At 41.2% G+C, this 20,787-nt stretch overlaps 1 protein-coding gene across 3 annotated transcripts in view; it reads left to right on the top strand.

Moving 5' to 3' along the window:
- LOC138739354 (glutamate receptor 4) overlaps nucleotides 1–20,787 on the top strand; it is a 247,136-nt gene that overhangs the window by 193,381 nt on the left and 32,968 nt on the right. For all 3 annotated transcript variants that reach the window (XM_069891218.1, XM_069891219.1, XM_069891220.1), the window contains exons 10-11: nucleotides 6,712–6,918; nucleotides 12,158–12,531. In XM_069891218.1, the coding sequence (XP_069747319.1) occupies nucleotides 6,712–6,918; nucleotides 12,158–12,531 (581 nt within the window). The remainder of the gene's footprint in view (nucleotides 1–6,711; nucleotides 6,919–12,157; nucleotides 12,532–20,787) is intronic.

The raw sequence follows: 20,787 nt of genomic DNA on the forward strand, positions 1-20,787 counted from the left end.
TGAAGCTGGAGATAAGTACACCGAAGCAGTGTTTATGGTCATAGAAGAGAGGGGAGAACCATTGCTGAGTAGAAGCACAGCGCAAGACCTGGCAATACTTCATATTGGAGCTTGTGTTAATTCAATTCAGTCATACGAGGATATGAAGCAAGAATTCCCCGCAGTCTTCCAAGGAGTAGGAAAGCTGAAAGGTCGACAATTGAAGCTAGCGGTAGATGAAAAGGTCAAATCCAAGGCACAGCCAATGCGCCGAACTCCGTTTGGACTTCGTGGGAAAGTCGAAGCCAAAATTAAAGAATTGATCGAACAAGACATTATTGAACCGGTGGAACATTCGACACAATGGGTCAGTCCCGTAGAGATTGTGCCCAAACCAAAGCGTGACATAAGACTATGTGTTGACATGAGAATGGCCAATGAAGCTATAATTAGAGAATGACACCCTATACCAACAGTGGAGGAAATACTTCAAGAACTAACTACCAGCAAGGTATTCTCAAAAATTGATCTGAAATGGGGCTATCATCAATTAGAGCTGGATCCAGGTTCCCGAGATGTAACAACATTTGTGACTCACTGTGGATTGTATCGTTACAAGAGACTATCATTTAGAATTAATGCAGCTTCGGAGATCTACCAGTATGAAATCCATCGAGTGATTCAAGGCATTCCTGGAGTTGCCAACATTTCTGCCGACATCATAGTCCATGCACCAACGAAGGAGGAGCATGACAAACGGTTGAGGCGTGTACAATCTAGACTACAGGAGGCAGGCCTTACCGTGAATGGAAACAAATGCCAGTTCGGTGTGTCAGAAATGGACTTCATGGGACACAGACTTACACAGGAAGGACTAAACCCTGCAGAGGCCAAGGTGAAAGCTATTGAAGAGGCACGTGCACCTCAGAACGCAACAGAGGTGAGGAGTTTCCTGGGATTGGTCAATTTTTATGCAAAGTTCCTTCCTAATTTCGCTACAGTGGCAGAACCACTGAGGAAACTAACCAGGAAAGGTGTACCATTTCATTTTGGACCTGAGCAGAAGAAAGCATTCACAGCGCTGAAGCAAAGCCTGACAGATGCAAAAACTCTTGGATATTACGATCCGGCGGCATCAACCAAAGTCATAGCGGATGCCAGCCCGGTTGGTTTAGGAGCCGTGTTGGTCCAGATGCATGATGGAGGACCAAGAATCATTGCCTATGCCAGCAGATCGTTATCAGATGTGGAAAGAAGATACTCTCAGACAGAGAAAGAAGCACTCGGACTTCTATGGGCCTGTGAGAGGTTCCATGCATATTTATACGGCATTGAATTTGAACTCATCACAGATCATAAGCCATTAGAGGTGATCTATGCACCTAGATCCAAACCATGTGCCAGAATAGAGAGATGGGTACTCAGACTACAACCCTACAAATATAAAGTAATCCACATTGCAGGGAAAGCAAACATTGCTGATCCGCTGTCCAGATTGGTGAAGGATGGTGGTCCACAATCCAAGTCAGAATTGGGAACAGAAACAGAGAGCTTTGTACGCTTCGTAGCTATTCAGTCGACACCGAAAGCTGTGACTACGAAAGAGGTCGAGAGAGAATCCAAACGTGATCCAGAACTCATGGAAGTAAGAGAATGCATACAGAGTGGACAATGGGACAAGTGTACTCACAAGGCTTACATTCCCATTAGAGACGAACTTTGTTGCATCGGACAGTGTGTATTAAGAGGTTGCAGATTGGTGATACCGCAAAGATTGAGACCAAAGATCGTATCCTTAGCGCATGAAGGACACCTAGGTATTGTTGGTACCAAGCAAAACCTCAGGACCAAGGTATGGTAAAGACACAGAAAAATTTGTTAAAACTTGTCACGGATGTCAAATCACAAGTAGGAGTAATCCGCCAGAACCGATCCGGAGTACGCAACTCCCGACAGGACCATGGATCGACGTAGCTGTTGATTTTCTTGGACCTTTACCGACGGGTGAATCAATTATGGTAGTGATAGATTACTACAGTAGATACTATGAGTACGTGGTGTTGAAGTCCACAACCACTGAAAAAACAATACAAGCGTTAGCAGAGATATTCGCAAGATATGGATTACCTGTTTCATTATACTCTGACAATGGTCCACAATTCATTTCAGAGACATTTGCGGAATACAGTATCCACCATCATAAAGTAACTCTGAAATGGCCGCAAGCCAATGGAGAAGTAGAGAGACAAAATCAGTCCATTGAAAAACGATTGAGGATTGCACACGCAGAAGGACAAAATTGGCGAGAAGCATTGCTATCTTATGTGGCTGTCTATCGAGCAACGCCTCATGCAACCACTGGAAAAAGTCCTGCAGAAGCATTTTTTGGGAGAAAAATCCGCACAAAAATGCCAGAAATAAAGGAAATCCGAGACGACCAGGAGATGAGGGACCACGATGCTGAAAAGAAAGGTGCAGCAAAGCTGTACACAGATTCGGAACGTGGAGCCAAGTACTCAGACACCATATCAGGAGATAATGTTCTAGTGAGGCATGAAACTGGTGATAAGCTAGACACACCTTATTACCATCAACCCTATACTGTCGTATCCAGAAGTGGCAGTATGGTGACAGTCAAGTCTCCGACTGGAGTCCTGTATAAGAGAAATGTATCAGGTGTAAAAAGGTACCAGTCCAGAGATACATCGAGCGAAGAGGTTGAAAGGCCAATACGAGATGCTGAAACTGAGAGACCTGATGATGTTCCAGAGGCAGTTACCAGCACTCCTGATGAAGTGACTAGAGCGCCAGAAACACCCGAAGCCGTGGCGAGCAGTATTTCCGACGCTGAGAGTGAACAACCGAGAAGCGACGGCAATATCGCAGGCAGGCCGAAACGAAACCGGAAAGCGCCCAAATGATACGAAGAATTTGTGCCATAGTTTTAATAAGAACTTTGGGACAGTATTTTAATCCTATATCATAATGTGTATGTATGAGTGCTGTAGGAAGTAAATTTTATGTAGTTGAGTTATAGTATTACCATTAGTTACGATGTTTGTATGTTTCCGAGGGATATTGGTAAGTGAAGGTAAAGTTTATTTCTGATTAAAGGAGGGATGTCATGATAATGAATATGTATGAGATGTACCGGAAGTCACGTGGTATGAGAGAGGGATAAGAGCACAAGCAGGAGAACAAAGGAAACTGGAAAATAAAGACACTGAGAAGTTTACCTGATAAAACTTGTGTTTGATGTTTTATTAACTTCACATTTCGGGCCACAAATGTGACACTAACCACTCGTCAGACCCCCCCCCACTTGAGCACGGTGGATAAAAAAATGGTTGGGTGCCATTTCAGAAATGATTGGTTAATTTTAGCTGATCTGCTGGGAGAACGGGTGAATAGAGGAAAGTAAATGAAGGCAGAGGGGAGAAAACAATCAGTAAATACTGACACAGATTTTGCTGAAAGAGTCTGTTGGAAATACCCAACGAGTTAGGCAGCATCTATGGAAAGATCCCTCAGATCTTGCCATTTCTGACACAGATTACATTGGATAGGGTTATGGAGAGGAGAGGCTTCGAGGGATATGGACCAAATGCAGAAAAATGGGATTAGCATGTAATGTCAATTTGGTCAGCATGGCCTAGTTGGTCCAAAGGGTCATTTCTGTGTTGTGTAACTCTGGATGGTTATCTGAAATAGTTAAATTCAATCCTGTATTCTAAGAATTGCAAAGTGTCTGAAGAGAATAGATGCTGTACCTGTGATACTGCAAGAAATACAGCACCTGCCATTTTATTTCTTCTATCCCATAATTCAAAGACCCAAATATTATCTTTTTTTAATATTTTATTTAATTTTTTAAAACCAAAATTCATATACAGAAAATATATAGATAATGACAAACACCCCCCCCCCCACCAGCCTCTCTCTCCCTCCCCACTAATGCCCACCCTTCTCCCCCTATATCTACCCACTAAGAAGGAAAGAAGAGAGGAGATTATCAATTTAAAAAAAAAATATATATATATATATATATATATATATAATAGATTTATATGTGTGTGTGTGTATATATATATATATATATATATATATACACTACTCTTTGCAGACGATGCCGCTTTAGTTGCCCATTCAGAGCCAGCTCTTCAGCGCTTGACGTCCTGCTTTGCGGAAACTGCCAAAGTGTTTGGCCTGGAAGTCAGCCTGAAGAAAACTGAGGTCCTCCATTAGCCAGCTCCCCACCATGACTACCAGCCTCCCCACATCTCCATCGGGCACACAAAACTCAAAACGGTCAACCAGTTTACCTATCTCGGCTGCACCATATCATCAGATGCAAGGATAGACAATGAGATAGACAACAGACTCGCCAAGGCAAATAGCGCCTTTGGAAGACTACACAAAAGAGTCTGGAAAAACAACCAACTGAAAAACCTCACAAAGATAAGCGTATACAGAGCCGTTGTCATACCCACACTCCTGTTCGGCTCTGAATCATGGGTCCTCTACCGGCATCACCTACGGCTCCTAGAACGCTTCCACCAGCGTTGTCTCCGCTCCATCCTCAACATCCATTGGAGCGCTTTCATCCCTAACGTCGAAGTACTCGAGATGGCAGAGGTCGACAGCATCGAGTCCACGCTGCTGAAGATCCAGCTGCGCTGGGTGGGTCACGTCTCCAGAATGGAGGACCATCGCCTTCCCAAGATCGTGTTATATGGCGAGCTCTCCACTGGCCACCGTGACAGAGGTGCACCAAAGAAGAGGTACAAGGACTGCCTAAAGAAATCTCTTGATGCCTGCCACATTGACCACTGCCAGTGGGCTGATATCGCCTCAAACCGTGCATCTTGGCGCCTCACAGTTTGGCGGGCAGCAACCTCCTTTGAAGAAGACCGCAGAGCCCACCTCACTGACAAAAGGCAAAGGAGGAAAAACCCAACACCCAACCCCAACCAACCAATTTTCCGCTGCAACCGTGTCTGCCTGTCCCGCATCGGACTTGTCAGCCACAAACGAGCCTGCAGCTGACGTGGACTTTTACCCCCTCCATAAATCTTCGTCCGCAAAGCCAAGCCAAAGAAGAAGATATATACATTCAACTATTCGGCTGTGAAAACCAAGACGCTGCACCAGAACAGATTGAGAGTTCAAACCTTCAAACCAAGAATTTTTAAATATGATCTCCATAATTTTACAAAAAAATGTTATTTATCCCTCAAATTATACGTGATCTTTTCAAGAGGGATACAAGATTTCATTTCAGTATGCTATCTTTGCATTCCTAAAACTAAATCAGAATTCCAAGTAATAGCCAAACATTTTTTTAGATACAGCCAAAGCTAAACATAAAGCTTCAATTTGATACATAGTCAATCTTAATCTTAAAACAATCGTCTTAATGTCTCCTAATAAAAACAACATTGGATCAAATGGAAGTCCAAACATTATCTTAAGATGAAATAGTAATCAATATGCTATTTTACTGATTTTTTTCATTTGATGCTCACGATGTGGTTGCCTCTGCATTGAAAGAATCATACTCAGATTGGTGACTGCTGTGCAGAACATCTCGATTCACTTGATCCTGTGCTTCCTAGCAGCCTGTAACAGATTCTCCAAATCATATCCATTTTTTCCTTTCTTTCATTGGCCTTCCTTTTAAATATTATTTGGATATTGTGTTATTTAAATATAGGATTTAAATGTTTCCAAAAAAATTGTAAAATATTTTGTATGTAGTTTAAGCTTTTTCACTCCAGAAATCATTTGTATTTTGCAGATTATAGCAATTATTGATTGTTATTTTTCTATAAATTTTGTCTGTCTTGTTCATGAATCAGCTGTTTATTTTTTTTAATTTCATTAGTAATATAGGTAGTGTCTCACAAGTTAAAAATAAGTTGTTGCTGGACCATGGCATAGTTAAATTGACTTTATCTTAACCTATACCATTCATTGAATCTTTGATATTGAGCACCAGATGAAGTTAGCTTCTCAGGATGTAGTCTTTTAAATAGGGAAATGTCAGTCATTGAGCCTTGGAAGTTTGTCTCCCATCAGGTGTGCATACACACAGGCAGCATCACATGTGATCATGGATCTACCACAAGATGCAGACAGTCGTCCAATAAGCCAGTGGTTGAAGTAATTGCTTTGACACTGAAGAGTGAAAATCAACCTTTAAGACTAGATTTATGCCAGTTCTCAGTGAGGCCAGTATATAGAGATAGCCTGACCTTTGAAATAAGGGGTGGTGCTCTTTTGAGGAATTTGCCATTGAAGAATCATGACCACTTTGAAAGTTGTAGATAGATATGGATGAACCCATATTGGTCTTGGTTGATTTTGGCCAATTGTATTAAAACCCACATTTTATTCAGTAGTGGAAAATGATTTAAATGGCCTTAACACTCCTTGTTATGAAAGCTGTGACACCTCACCTAATGCCTTCCAAGGCATTCCATCCAGTTTAATGCAGTTCTTCCTTGATAAAACCTGCTGAGTTTAAATTTATATTAACTTTAAACTGAATGAAAACCAGAGGAAGTGAAAGTTGATTGTGAGTGATTTTAATTCTGAATGTAACTTGGAACAATGTCTGTGGTGAATAGTTTTATCAGAGCCACTGCTTAACAAGGTTTTTAAAATGACTAAATGAATTTATTAAACTTTATTATTGTGCTTCATTGACTTAATCTGTTCTTTCGTTATCAGGAGGGTCCATATGTTATGCTGAAGAAAAACCATGACACTCTGGAAGGAAATGACAAATATGAAGGTTACTGTGTGGATTTAGCTTCAGAAATTGCAAAACACATTGGAATAAAGTATGAGCTTAAGATTGTCCCTGATGGGAAATATGGAGCAAGGGATCCAGATACTAAAATCTGGAATGGAATGGTGGGCGAACTTGTTTATGGGGTGAGTACCTTTCATATAATAACTGGTAAAAGAAAGCAATCTCTAACTTTCTAAATTTCAACTTCTCTTCTATGTAATTTTAATGCATCATCCACTATATGGCAATATTTCAGCCTATGTATTATGCAATATACAATTTTCTTAAAATTCCATCTGAGAGGAATTTCAGCTGTCCATACAAATTGTTTTAAAATTCAAATTTAATGGGATTTTAAGTGTATGAATTGTTTTTTTAGTATGTAATGTAATACAGGTACACAATCCTTTATCTGGAACCATTGGGTGACAGTGTGTTCTGAATTTTGGATTTTTCCTGATTTCAGAAAGCCAGATTTAAGCCCACCCGAATAGTGCTGTCATATCTACCCCACACCCTTCCAGTTGCGCTGCTGGTCTCCCCCGCCCCCACCGGCCCACCCAATTCGTGCTGCTGGTCCCCCCATTCGCGCTGATGGTCTCCCCCCCCACCAGCCCGTCTCGTGCTGCCGTTTCCCCCCCCCCCCGAACGCCCAACGCGCTGCCAGTCTACCCCCCCCCCCCCGTCTGCCCGACTTGCGCTGCCGGTCTCCCTTGCCCGCCTGACTCACTCTGCCAGTCTCCCCCTCACCTGCCCAACTCAGGCTGCCATCTCTCTCTCTCCCCACTTGCTGGATTTTGGAGCTTTCGGATTTTAAATGTCCAGATAAAGGATTGTGTACCTGTATTGAATAAAGGCTGCCTCTTCATCTGGAAGGATCAATGGAAACAAAAATATAGATACATTTCAAATGTTTCTGGAAGTATTGTTCATTAACCCTGAAGCAACATGCATTTCTTTCGATTCCATCAAAGATGGAACTGGTGAAACCAAGGGATTCTCCTCACTTGCAGGCAGGACCCCCTGCAGAACTTCAGCTGATAGATGATCATTTAAATAACAGAATGGAATCAAAGGTGTCCAACAATATGGGTAAAATTTTCCTGCAAAGGCATGTTCTGAGAAAATTCAATGTGAATTTAATTGCTCTGCTTTTTTTTTTACAAACACACTGACCATGTTGCAACAATTTGGATATTTGTGCACTAGCTATGGGTTACGGGGACCACATCTCTTCACTCACTGGATTCAGAAGCATTTGTTCACTTTGAGTTAAAACCACATTCAAGTTTCTCGCTGATTAATTTCTGCTGGACAAGGAAAAGATACCATGCCTGCCCATCTGTAATTAGCATCGATACTCATTTGCGTTACTGATGCTCATTTATTTTTACAATATTCCACCTGTGTGCTTAGTGAATGAATGATATTAAGAACCATTGATTTCAGTATGCAACTTCTCAAAAGCAAATGTACCAAAATTAGTTTTTTGGATCATGCATTTCACTTGAAAAGTATGCTAAACTGTACCCCATGGGCTAACACATGACAGCTGCCTGTAGGTGGCCCTGTGGCTGCAGTTTTCAGTTTCAAGAACCTCACAGCTTTACTGTTTTCAGAGTAATGTTGTAATGGTTTTACATTTTTACAAAATTCCTAGTTTCAAAATAAAAATAATCCTTCTGAGAGGTCCCACAATCTTGTTAATTATATTTTCTCAGTTATTTCCTTGATAGCTGAATCATGGCAGACTGACCAGAGCCAGAGATTGATTACAAAGGAAACCCTTGCACCTTACCCAACCCTCCCGCAAATGTAGATTTGGACTTGCAGCTGTAAACTGGATATGTTAAACACTGCGTTCCTACCCCCTTCCCACTCTTCTCTCATTGGTGAGACAACTTTCAGGAGGAGGGGAGAAGAAGGGAAGGCTTATTTAATCTGGGGAATCCTCCCCCTGCTCTCTATACAGAATTTCCTGAACCTTTCATCTTCATTTTACCACCTCCTCTCCTGTCCACTTTCTTTCATCTTTCTTCGCACTTTAGCTTCCTGTCCAGTATCTCTGCCCTTTAACCTCGCTTGATCTGAATATCAAGAAGTAAAACACAAAGTCTGCAGACACTGTGGTTGAAGTAAAAACACAATGCTGGAGAAACTCAGCTGGTCAGACTTGAGCCCTTCTTCAGGGTCTGAATATCACACCATCTTGGTCTGCAGTAAAAAGCCAGGAAAAATAGAGATTTAAAAATGCCATCTTCATAAGGAACTACAATTTCCTCTTATTCCCACTTGTTTCTAATTTGTGCCAAAGTAACTTTACCAATATCCACATTTCACTCAAGAGTCACTGTGATGTTGTGGAGTGTTCATGTATAACAATGGTTAAAACCTGTGATACCAAAACTAGATGATTTCCTCTGTGCAGTGGAGTATAACAAGGATCTGACTATATTTTGGAGCATCACACAAAATGCTGGAGAAACTCAAGGGTCAGGCAACATCCATGGAAAGCAATGGATATTCAACATTCTGGGCCATAGCCCTTCATCAGGAATAGCAAGAAAGAGGGCAAAAGTCAGAATAGAAGCGTGGGGGAGGTGGGGCAGGAGCACATGCTGGTAGGTGTGATATAGGTGTGATAAGAAAGAAATGGGAAAAAAAGAAGATAGGAGGTGGCAGGAGTAAGAGACAAAAGACCAAGGAAGGTTCACTCTGAGGACAGTAGTAGAAAGGGTGTGGATGATGGACAGGTAAAGAGGATGGGAGAGGGAAAGAGCAAAAGGAGAAGGTGGAATGGGACAAGAGAGATCAAGGGTAAGCAAGGGGGGGGGTTAAGAATTGGAGGTCGATGTTAATGCTGTCTGGTTGGAGACTGTAACTATGCGGGGGCCTCTCTAATTATTTACAGTTCTGATAACGAGAAAGTGAGTGACCTAAAGAATTTATGGAGAGTTTTAATTCCTCTTAAGCTCACAAGAATATATTTTTACAGTTGTGGTTGATCCTTAAATCTGTTGCTATTTGTGTAAAGCATAATATCTCAAAGTCAACAGAGTGTTTTAGAATTATCTCTTTGGAGTAAATACGAGTTCAGTGTGCAGGACCAGTATATCCACAGTTAATGCAGGTGTAATGAGCTTGATATGTATTAGAGACATCGTCTTCATTAATCCGATGAGATTTTTTAAAATGCTTGTATTAAATATTCAGATGGCGGTATTGATGAGCTCTGCTCTGCAACAGAACCAATAGCATTGCTTTAACCTCTTAATGTGCTCCTACTGTCAGCTGACAATCTGCAGAGTACTCAAATGGTATATCTTTTCTGACACCATCAAAGGACACAAAAATATTTCAGTTGTTGCTCTTCAGATTCTTGATATAAAAAGTTAGTAATTTCTGTAGAAGTTAAATCAAGGAATGAAATGGCATATTATGCATATGTATAATCAGTTCTTCAATTATCCTAACACCATGATGGTTCCTTTTTGATATTTTCCCATGTTTCTCCAATTGCAAGATGAATTGATTGTTGCTGGGATATTACTGTATCAAAGGGTATATTATAGTCAAGCATGAACCTCTACCTGAGTAACAAATGTATGAACACAGCTTCCAAAATCAGGCAGAGTACAACAATCAGGGGTGAGAACCATTGCCACAGTTAGTGTTAGTTTTCCACCAATTTTGCCATCTTTGGTCAACTGCATTGTAAGCTACCAGACTACTGAAAATGTCATTGCATTTATTTTCTAAAAGTTGGGCTCACTGTGGGTCTCCAATGCATTGGTACTGATTATTTCCTCTGCAACTACCATCCTCTCAGATTTCTTTGTATTCATGTTTTTTTTCCATACATTTATCTATTCTCATTTACATCATGTCAAAGTGTCTGCTTTGTTATTCTATCACAGCCACAGCAAGTGCTCCCACAGTGTAATACCCCTCTGGTCAGAAGCTGTATTCTTTGCACAAGAGTTGCAATAATCTTTGTAGGATTATACAGCTTGCGTTCCCCTTCTGCTGCTTGTTGCTCAGCAGCACCTCCTCTCCTCCCTCGCTGAAATCACACCCATCTCTAAAGATAACACTGTTGTTCCCCTCACCCAAGCCTTCCTGGACTCCTTCTTGTCATTCCTCAAACCTGATTTCTCAAATCCCAAGAATGCCTCCCTATTATCCTCTCACTCCAATTACATTCTTCTCAACCTTCCAGTAGGTATTCCATCATTCCCTTTCCCACAAGCTCCCCATTCCCATTCCTCAGCAGCCATTCTGGGAGACTCACATCACAGAGTGTGTGGTACTGTCAACCCTAAATCAAGTATAGATTTGGAATCAGACTAACAGTGTTACCTGCCTAGTACCATACTGGGTGACATATTGACTTACTAAGGCAATAATAAGATCTGTTGCCCTTTACCTAAGTCATCCCAAAACCATGCATAATTTATCAATTGAGGTCTTGAACTGGTGACCTTGTTTCAAACTTCTCTATCATTATACATTAATATCGATTCAACCCTGAGGAGATATGCCATCTGACAAATTGACACCCTTCTTCTGGTGAAAAGCAGCCTGGCTTAGCAGGCATTATCAATAATGCTGTCCATTTGCATTTATGCTTGCTGAATATATTCTATGTTCCAGGCAAGTCAAAGTATTTGCCTGTACAAGTCATACTTGAAGGCTTAAGATCTTTTAATGGTAACGATTTCAGTGTTTTAGGTCTGGTATTGTTAAAGGTATTCTGCAACTTTTGACTCCAGTCTCAAGAGCAGGGGGCCAAGTGCATTGATGATGGCAATACTGGAAACTCAGCTATTCTTTCAGCTCACTGGTATTATTGTCAGAATGCAGTCCAATTTAATTCTGCTACTAACAGCTGTCAATTAGTAGAGAATGTTGCTGTTGAAGTAGTGTAATATAGAACTTGAACATTATCTCGTGGTAAAGATTTATCGTCAAGATTTAAAGCAATGCTCATGTGCGACAAAATAACTTCTTTTTCTGCTTTTGGATGTTATTCTGGGTTTACAAATATATCACATAAGTACCTTTACTATTGTCACATTTTATTTAAAAAGTCCTTTCCAGAAAAATCACAGAGGAAAGTGTAAAAACTTTTTGAATTTACTTGAATTTAACAAAAGTAAACCAATGATGGTGCAAGAGAACTAGTATATTAAATGAAGAGTCACTATTAAATGGTGCACTGATTTGCACTTTAAAATGTTTATTGCTGAAATCTTAAACAAAACAACAAAGTAACTGCATCTTTGGAGATTGCCTTTTAAGGGTTGACTTCAATTGTCTCATCTACCAGTTGTGTACTTTAATATATGTGTGTTTAAAAAAGGATTTTCCCCCATTCCACAGAGAGCACAGATTGGTGTGGCACCACTGACTATTACTTTAGTTCGAGAGGAGGTCATCGACTTTTCCAAGCCCTTTATGAGCCTGGGTATTTCCATCATGATCAAGAAGCCCCAGAAGTCCAAGCCTGGTGTTTTCTCCTTCCTTGACCCACTGGCATATGAAATTTGGATGTGTATCGTCTTTGCCTACATCGGAGTCAGCGTGGTACTATTCCTGGTCAGCAGGTTCAGTCCATATGAATGGCACACGGAAGAACCGGAAGATGGACAAGATGAATCGTCGAGTGATCAACCGCCCAATGAGTTTGGCATTTTTAACAGTCTTTGGTTTTCTCTGGGTGCCTTTATGCAGCAAGGATGCGATATTTCGCCAAGGTTGGTCATTTATCTATTAACTCTGTGCATTTTATGGTCAAGCCTGATGCCATGGTGCATATACATTACCTTTTCTACCTTCAATATAAGCATAACCTTTCTTAAATTTATTTGAATGCTTCGACAAACGGTAAGGTTCCAAGAAAAATTGCTGCATTTTTATAGATAAGTGAAATGTGTGAATGACCTCTAAATTATCATTTACACATTTCTGCAAGTAACTTATATACACCATGCGTAGACCGTAAAATGCATAAAGTTATGCTGATCTTGTCCCCTTGGAGGACTACCGTGTGTTTGCTGCATACCTTATTTTACGGTCAATCGTCCAGGTGTATATAAAATTCCTTTGTTTTCTGATCTGTACCCATTTCTGAAATGGAAAAAAAAATTAACCCTGATAACAAACATATTTTGTTGAGTAACTTTTCAGACAAAAGTGCTCACTTCGGAACATACGTGAATATATCTCTCTAACATATGAAAAATTTTACATCTGCACAGACTTTTCTGTCAGCTTTTTCCATGATAATTTTCTATAGTGACATTTAGAATGGAAACTGCCAATGTAAACTTGTCACAGTGCCACAGCTCTTTTCTGTTCATGGAAGCAGGAACTCCGTTTATAACCCAGGGAGGTCTTTAAAATGTATTCATTTTTTTTTAAAGAAAACTTAACCTTATTACATTAAGGAAGAAATCTAGAGTTGTAAAATTATTAACAAAATAAGTCCTAGTGAAAAATGTACTGTCCCTTTATGTATGCAGAGTACCCAAAATAGCATAGATGGCTGAAATTCTAAAATGAGCAAAGGCAGAGATAGTGAGCCACTTGTGAGTGATGGTTCCAATATTATTGACAAGGGCCGCAGATAAATTATACGTGTTTAACAGAATGCAGGTTGTAAAATTTAATTAAAGTCTCGGAGTGTTCCTAGATTATTTTTAGAAGTCTGGGACTTAGTTGGGTTCTGATATGCCCAAGTGCTTTCCATTTCTATGACAGCAAACTGTACTGTACAACTAGCTTCAATTTCCTTCAATTCACTGGCAGGGCATAGACAATTCCAGATACATTTTCCATTTCAATTAAGTTGGTGTGAAAGGGCAGTAATTGAGACAGAAAGATCAGCAATGGGAGTCAATATTTTATTGATGCAGTTTTGACCATGGGTGGCCTACATAAAAGCTGATTAGAATGAATTGAAATATTACATATGCTGGAAATGAAAAAAATAAAAATAGAGATACAAGAGGCCACACACAGTAGCTGGACTCAAACAAAACACAAATGGCTGGAGAGATTCAATGGGTCAAACGGCATCTGCCGACAGATGTTGCTCAACCTGCTGAGATCCTCCAGCAGTTTGTTTTTAGTTCTAAGACTGGAAATAGTCAGCAAGTTCAGGCGGTATCTCTACTTAGAGAAACAAATCCATGTTTCAAATCAATATCGTGGAAACACAGAAACGGGCCAGAAATAGACCATCTTTCAACATGTTCATGGCTGACCGTCCAAATTCAGTATCTTGCCCCTGCTTTCTCCCCATGAGTCTCACTGGCTGCAAGAACTTGATCTAACTGCCTCATGAATATGTTTAATCACTATTTTTTAAATTTTATTTTCATTGTGGATGTCCAATCTCTCTGCACCTCCATCCCCCATGCAGAAGGTCTCAAAGCAGTTAAAATGAAATCTCTGTTTAATCGTTATTGTGAAGTGGAGAACCCCACAGGAGTAAGATGCTCTATGAATTGATTCCATATCCTCAGTCTGAGATCCATGAAGTTGGTCTGCCTGCCATGAGGAACATCCTTCCTGCAACCAGTCTGTTCTGTCCCAGGAATCAGTCTGATAAAGCATTGCTGCCCTCCCTTCACACCCTTCCTCAGATAAGTAGTCCAAACAGTATTGCACAGTATTAAGTATGATATTATCAATGCCCAAACAAAGACTCCCCAACCTCCCCCCCCCAAAAAAAATCCTCTGGCTATGAATGCCAATATATAATTTGCCTTCTTAACCACACCTGCATGGTTACTTTTATACCATAATTTGTCTTTCTGCTTTTGTATCCAAAGTAGATAACCTCGGATTTATCAATGTTGTGCTGCTTGATACTTTATCAGAACTAATTAGGAATGGGCTGAAAGAGAAAATAAGAACAGTTATCCTTTGGAGTGCTCTTGGGGTATGAAAGTGTGAAGATCAGCTATCTAGGAGTCAATGTGGAGCTTTAATACTGTTCTCTGATTAATCCCCATTTCGACTGTTGTGTTCAGTTCTGGTCACCTCATTTCAGAAAGGATGTATATACTTCAGGGAAGGTGCAGAGAAGATTTATCGGGATGTTGCCTGGATTGGAGAACATGTCTTATGATGCAAGGTTGACTGAGCTAGGACTTTTCTCTTCGGAGGACGAGAGGTGACTTAATAAACATGTACCTCTAAATCTATCAGAGGTATAGATAGAATGGATAGCAAGCACCTATTTCACAATTTTTTATCTGTTTAAGGTGAGTGAAGGGAAGTTTAAGGGAGATGTCAGAAATAAGTTTTTTTTTACACGGAGAGTGGTGGATGCCTGAAATGAGTTGCTGGGGTAGTGGTGGAAACTGATAAAATATGAACATTCAAACGACTCATAGAAAGACACCTGGATGTAATAAAAATAGAGGGTTGTGGGCTGTGAGGGAGGGAAGGCTGATTGATGTGGGTAGGTTTTCGAAAGTCATTACAACATGGTGGGCCAAAGAGTCTCTAACTATGCTCTACCATTCTATTTCTTAAGTTCTGATTTTTCCTTCTAATATACCTCCAAAACCTGGATTCATTTGAACGCACCTGTTGAGGTCACTGAACTTGCAGAGGCTTATGAGATAATTAAACATTGACAGAATTACCCAGGTAATTTTAGCAATTGGGCAGCTCAGTGCAGGTGATATTAGAAATTATGTGCATCGTCCATTTTAAAAAGAAACACATACAGGGCCAGGTAAACGTAGTAGCGAGAGTAGCAAATGCTACAGGCCCTGTAATTTCTAGGGCCCCCAAGGATCTTTGTGCAGTGGCTATCAGATTCCACTGATCTTCTGTGTTAATTACACTGATTAAAGGTGATAATTGGCTAAGATTGCTAACTTTAAATTGAAGGTTGGCGATCTTAGCCAATTATCACCTTTAATTGGAGCACAACACAATTTATGGCTGTGTGGTTATTTGTGCAACGCCAGGAGCTGTGAGAAACTGCACTGAGAGTCTGTATTAATAACCCAAATTAAAGGTGATCATTCTCTAAAATCACTGACCTTAAATTTAATCAGGGCCATTAACTCAGACTATCCCTGGCAACCCACACAACAACTCAATGCGGGAGCAATGGCTATTTTGGTTACCCATAATTCCACACGCAGCTAGAACCACTCTGCCAGTGTCATCGCCAGGGAAATGCAGAGCGGTTCCAGCTGTGTGAGGGATTATGGGTAACAAAGATGGCCATTGGTCCCAAATGTTTTGTTTTAACAGGGAGAGGCACGTCCCTGGCCCCATCCCCCATCCTGCTGGGCAGGGAGACGTTCCATCCGTGTCCCGCTAGGCAGGGAGAGGTTGCATCCCCCGCCACCGTCCTCCATCCTGCTGGGCAGGAAGAGGTCACATCTCCCAATCCTGTCCCGCTGGGCAGGGAGAGGTCATGTCCCACTGGGCAGGGAGAGGTCAAGTCCCATGTCTCGCTGAGCAGGGAGAGATTGCATCCCCCAACCCGCCCCCCCAGAAAGAGGTCACGTCCCCTGGTCCTGTCCCCTGTGGGAGAGGTAGCATCCCCGGCCCTTTTCCCCCATCCCGCAGGGCAGGAAGAAGTCGCATCCCCCATCCCGCCGGGCAGGGAGAGGTTGTGTACTCCGTCGAACGAGGGGAATCATTTCAGTGTCGGTGTAATTTCAGTGTAGGTGCTTCTTCCCTCACCACACATGTGTCAGCCGGTACTATTTAGGGCACAGTGGCACAATTATTAGAGCTGCTGTCTCACAGCTCCAGCAACTCAGGGTCAATATGTGGGAAGTTTGCTTGTCCTCCACGTGACCACATGGATTTCCTCTGGGCACTCAGATTTGCTCCTTAATCCCAAAAATGTGTAGGTTGGTAGGTTAATTAGCCACAGTAAATTGCCACTTGTGTGTACGAGTGATAGAATCTGTGGTAGAAAATGTGGGGAGAATAAAAATGGATTAAAATAAGATGAGTGTAAATGGGACTGGACTGTCAACAAGACTCAGTTCTGTAGGATCTATTTCTGTACTGTACCTGTCCATAACTTTATGATTGTTGGTGTGTAAATAATTAGGGCCCAATTTGAAAGGGATATTGTAGAGTGATAGAATCTATTCTACCAATATCTGAACCTTTCAGAGCAAGAATCAACAAAGCAAATCATATTCAGAACATTATATATACCAGAGCTCATCACTACCCTGAAGATTGCATTCACCTGTAATCATTAAAACACAAAAAAAATCCCTAGAAATAGCCCAGGAGATGCCGTTGTTGAGGAACTTGTAAAGTGAGTTGGGTTTTCAATGATGAAGGATGATGAATAGAAACAGAAACTGATGGGTGAAATGAAAGAGATTAATCACAAGTTCTGCCTTCACATTAAATGGTACCTGCAGGATAAAGGGACCTGGATACAGAAGATAAAGGGCAAGAGTGATTAATACCTAGAATAGTCTTGCTCCTACTGCTATGAAGGCAGAATCCCCAGGGTTATTACAATGGAATTACATTTGGCAGTGGTAAATTATCATTCCCAAGGGAGGGATGAGCTGAATAACCTCTTAGATCATTTTACTTTGGCAATCTATCAATGCCAGATAACAGAAATCAAAATACATTCATTCGGTTAATCTGTAGATCACATCTAACAATTAATTTCAGATTATATCTGTCAATACCTATTTCTAAGGAAAAGTTGTGATTTATAAATTCTACAATACTGCAGCAATTTGGACTCTCTTCCAAAAAGAGATGAATGGAAATGTAAATGCAAGGAAATAGATGCTGCACATTGTAATACTGGCTCATGGTAATACTGCACCACATACATTAGGGCTGAGGTGAATTACAATAAGGTTCCTGCACAGACTTGGGTGATGATCAGTGCTTTGCTATGATCAAATAGAAGTTTAGTTATGAGAGTCGTACACCATGGAAACAGGCCATTTGCCACACTGATCAAAATGTCCCACCCACTCATCCCCGTGCCTGTGTTTGGCCCATATCCCTCTAAAGTATCTTATCCATGTATCCATCCAATTTTATTTAGAACATTGCAATAGTACCTTTCCTTAACTACCTCATCCAGCATCCTATTCTATGCATTCACCGCCCTTTGTGTAAAAGATAACTTACCCCTGAGTTTCCTGTTAAATCTCTCCCCCCTCACCTTAAACGTATGCCCTCTGGTTACCAATTCCCCTATTCTGGGCAAAAGTCTCTATATTAACCTGATCTATTTCTCTCATGAGTTTATATATCTCTATGAAATCACTCCTCACCCTCTTGCACTCCAAAAAATAAAGCCCTAGCCCACTCAACGTCTCCCTAATGCACAAATCCTGGCCACATTTTTATACCTTTAACATCTTTAAATATCTTTTTGGCTCAAAAATCATGTAATTTCTGTAAACGTTGACCCCTGTATATCCCATGTAAAAGTTGACCCCCCCCATTTTTCCCGACTGCCCGCCCATCCGAACACCCGACGCCCCGACTGCGAACCCATCCATGCCCACAACACCCCAACTTCCCACTAGTCCAAGCTCCAAGTTCCCCAAACATCCCTCCATCCAAACTCCTGACGCCTTGATCGTGGGTCCTCGCCCTGGCTGCTTGCCCATGGAGCTCCCGACACCCCAACCATGAACCCTCGCCTCAGCCGCCCACCCATCCGACCTCCCAGTGCTCTGACTGTGGATTCTTGCCCCAGCTGCCCGGCCACCAGAGCTCCCAACAACCTGAATGTGGACTTACCACCTGGTCCCAGCCATCTGAGCTCCCAACATCTTGAACAACTGAGATACTTACCACAGTTATAAGTAGTATGTGTGTAAAAGTCAACCCGTCCCCCGCCCCCAAATTTGTCCTGAAAAATTGGTCCCCAAAACTCAACTCTTATCAACTCTTAGCTTGATATCTTTTCTGTAGCACAGTGTTCAAAACTGAGCGTGATACTCCACATGGGGTCTCACCTATGTCTTAAACAATTGCAACAAGACCTCCCAGCTTCTATATTCAGTACTCTGACCGATGAAGGCCAATGTGCCGAGAGCCTTTTTTGACCACCTGTGACACTATTTTCAAAGTACGGACTGCCTGTATTCCTAGATCTCTTTGCTCTAAAACATTCTTCAGATCCCCACCATTCACTGTGTAGATCCTACCCATGTTAGACTTCCCAAAATGCGCACCTCACATTTCTCTGTATTAAATTTAATCAACCCTACCCCTGCTCAACTAGTCAAGATCCTGCTGCAATCTTTGGCAACTGTCTTCACTAACTACAATGCCACAGTTTAGTGTCTTCTGCAAACTTGCTAATCATTAATGTTTGGCTGTCTCCTTCAGTAAAGAATCTGAAAAGACTGCCAACACTTTGGTTACATGATGCAAAAACTTCCTATTAGCACTGTTGTTAACATGCAGGTTGCTGATAATCACCAGCCTTAAAGATTAGGAGTGGTTTTGCAGCATCCATAGGAGGTAAAGATATATTACCGATGTTCGGGCCTGAGCCCTTCCTCAAGGTATGAGAAAAAATCAGGTCAACATCTTAATTAAGGGGGAAGAAGGTAAGACCTAACAGCCAGAAGGTGTTAATTGGATATGATAGGAGGAAAGTTGAGAATTGATTTTGGCTCTCTGAAAGGAAAAGGGAAGAGAGAGATGGAGCTGAAAGAGGGAAAAGGGAAGAGAGAGAGATGGAGCTGATAGAGGAAAAAGGCAAGAGAGAGAGAGAGAGAGAATAAAATAGAGTAAAACTCCATTACAGTTTTTCTCACCAGGATTTGCCCATTGAAACAAGATTGACATCTAATCTACTATTAACCTGTGACAGGAATATGGCCTTTTGGATAAGAGGTTAAACTATGGTTCTGTCAACCCTCCCAGTGAAGATCCTCACAGAAGAGCAGGGAGGTTTTCCCACATTTCCTGGGCAAAGTTTGCACCTTTGTATCTTTTGTGGGAACTTGCCACATGTAAGTTGATCTATGTACCAACTGTGATGGTACTTCAAAAAAAATCTCAGAACTGAATGTGCTGTATATTTTTTTAAAAAAAGCAAGTTTCTTTAAATTTTTACTCATTCTGTGATTCTCATGAAAAGTTACTGTAAATTTGAAATACAGCTCTGGAACCACAAGTAAAATTATGAAAGCAATATTTCTAACAACAAGCAATAAAACAGAAAATATGAAAAGACGTGGTAGATCAAGCAGAATCTGTAAAAAGAAAGGCTGTTAATGCATCAGGTCAATGTACAAGAACTAGAGTAAGTTGGTTGTAAATGTGTTCTCAAGTGCAGAGGAGCTATATTGGGCAGTGATGATGGTCAAGGGTAGTAGAGAACAAAATTTAACAGGGGGACAAGATATCTTAATAGTGCAAGGTGAAAGAGGATTATAAAGAGACAAAAAATCAGACAGGGGGTATAAGTAAGGATGGCGCGGTTAGCACAATGCTATTACAGTGCCAGCGGCCCGAGTTGGAATCTGGTGCCACCTGTATGGAGTTTGTATGTTCTCCACATGTCTGCGTGGGTATCCTCCAGGTGTTACAGTTTCTTCTCACTCTTCAAAAATTCACTGGGGTCATAGGTTAATTGGGGCATTTGGGCATCACAGTCTTGTGGGCTGGAAGGGCCTGTTACCGTGCTGTATTTCTAAATTAAATTAAGTCATGCTGAATAATTATCAAAAATATCTGAAAGAAAAAATTATGAATGTTTGAAACCTGTACATGAAATGCTGACCTTCAGATATAATCTCAGGATGACTGCCTGTGGCACATGTTCACGAGGATAAAAATAGGAAGATAGAATAGATGAACACCAGGGTAAGAAGCCAGTTCAGGAGGAAGGGATTCGATATTTTGATCACTGGGATCACTTCTGGGGCAAGGAATTACAAGAAGGACAGATTGCACCAAAAAACAAAATGGATCCATTATCCTTTGAAGGGAAGTTTGCTCTTGTCACTTTG

This window comes from Narcine bancroftii, chromosome 7 (assembly GCF_036971445.1).
Source record: "Narcine bancroftii isolate sNarBan1 chromosome 7, sNarBan1.hap1, whole genome shotgun sequence".
Lineage (NCBI taxonomy): Eukaryota > Metazoa > Chordata > Chondrichthyes > Torpediniformes > Narcinidae > Narcine > Narcine bancroftii.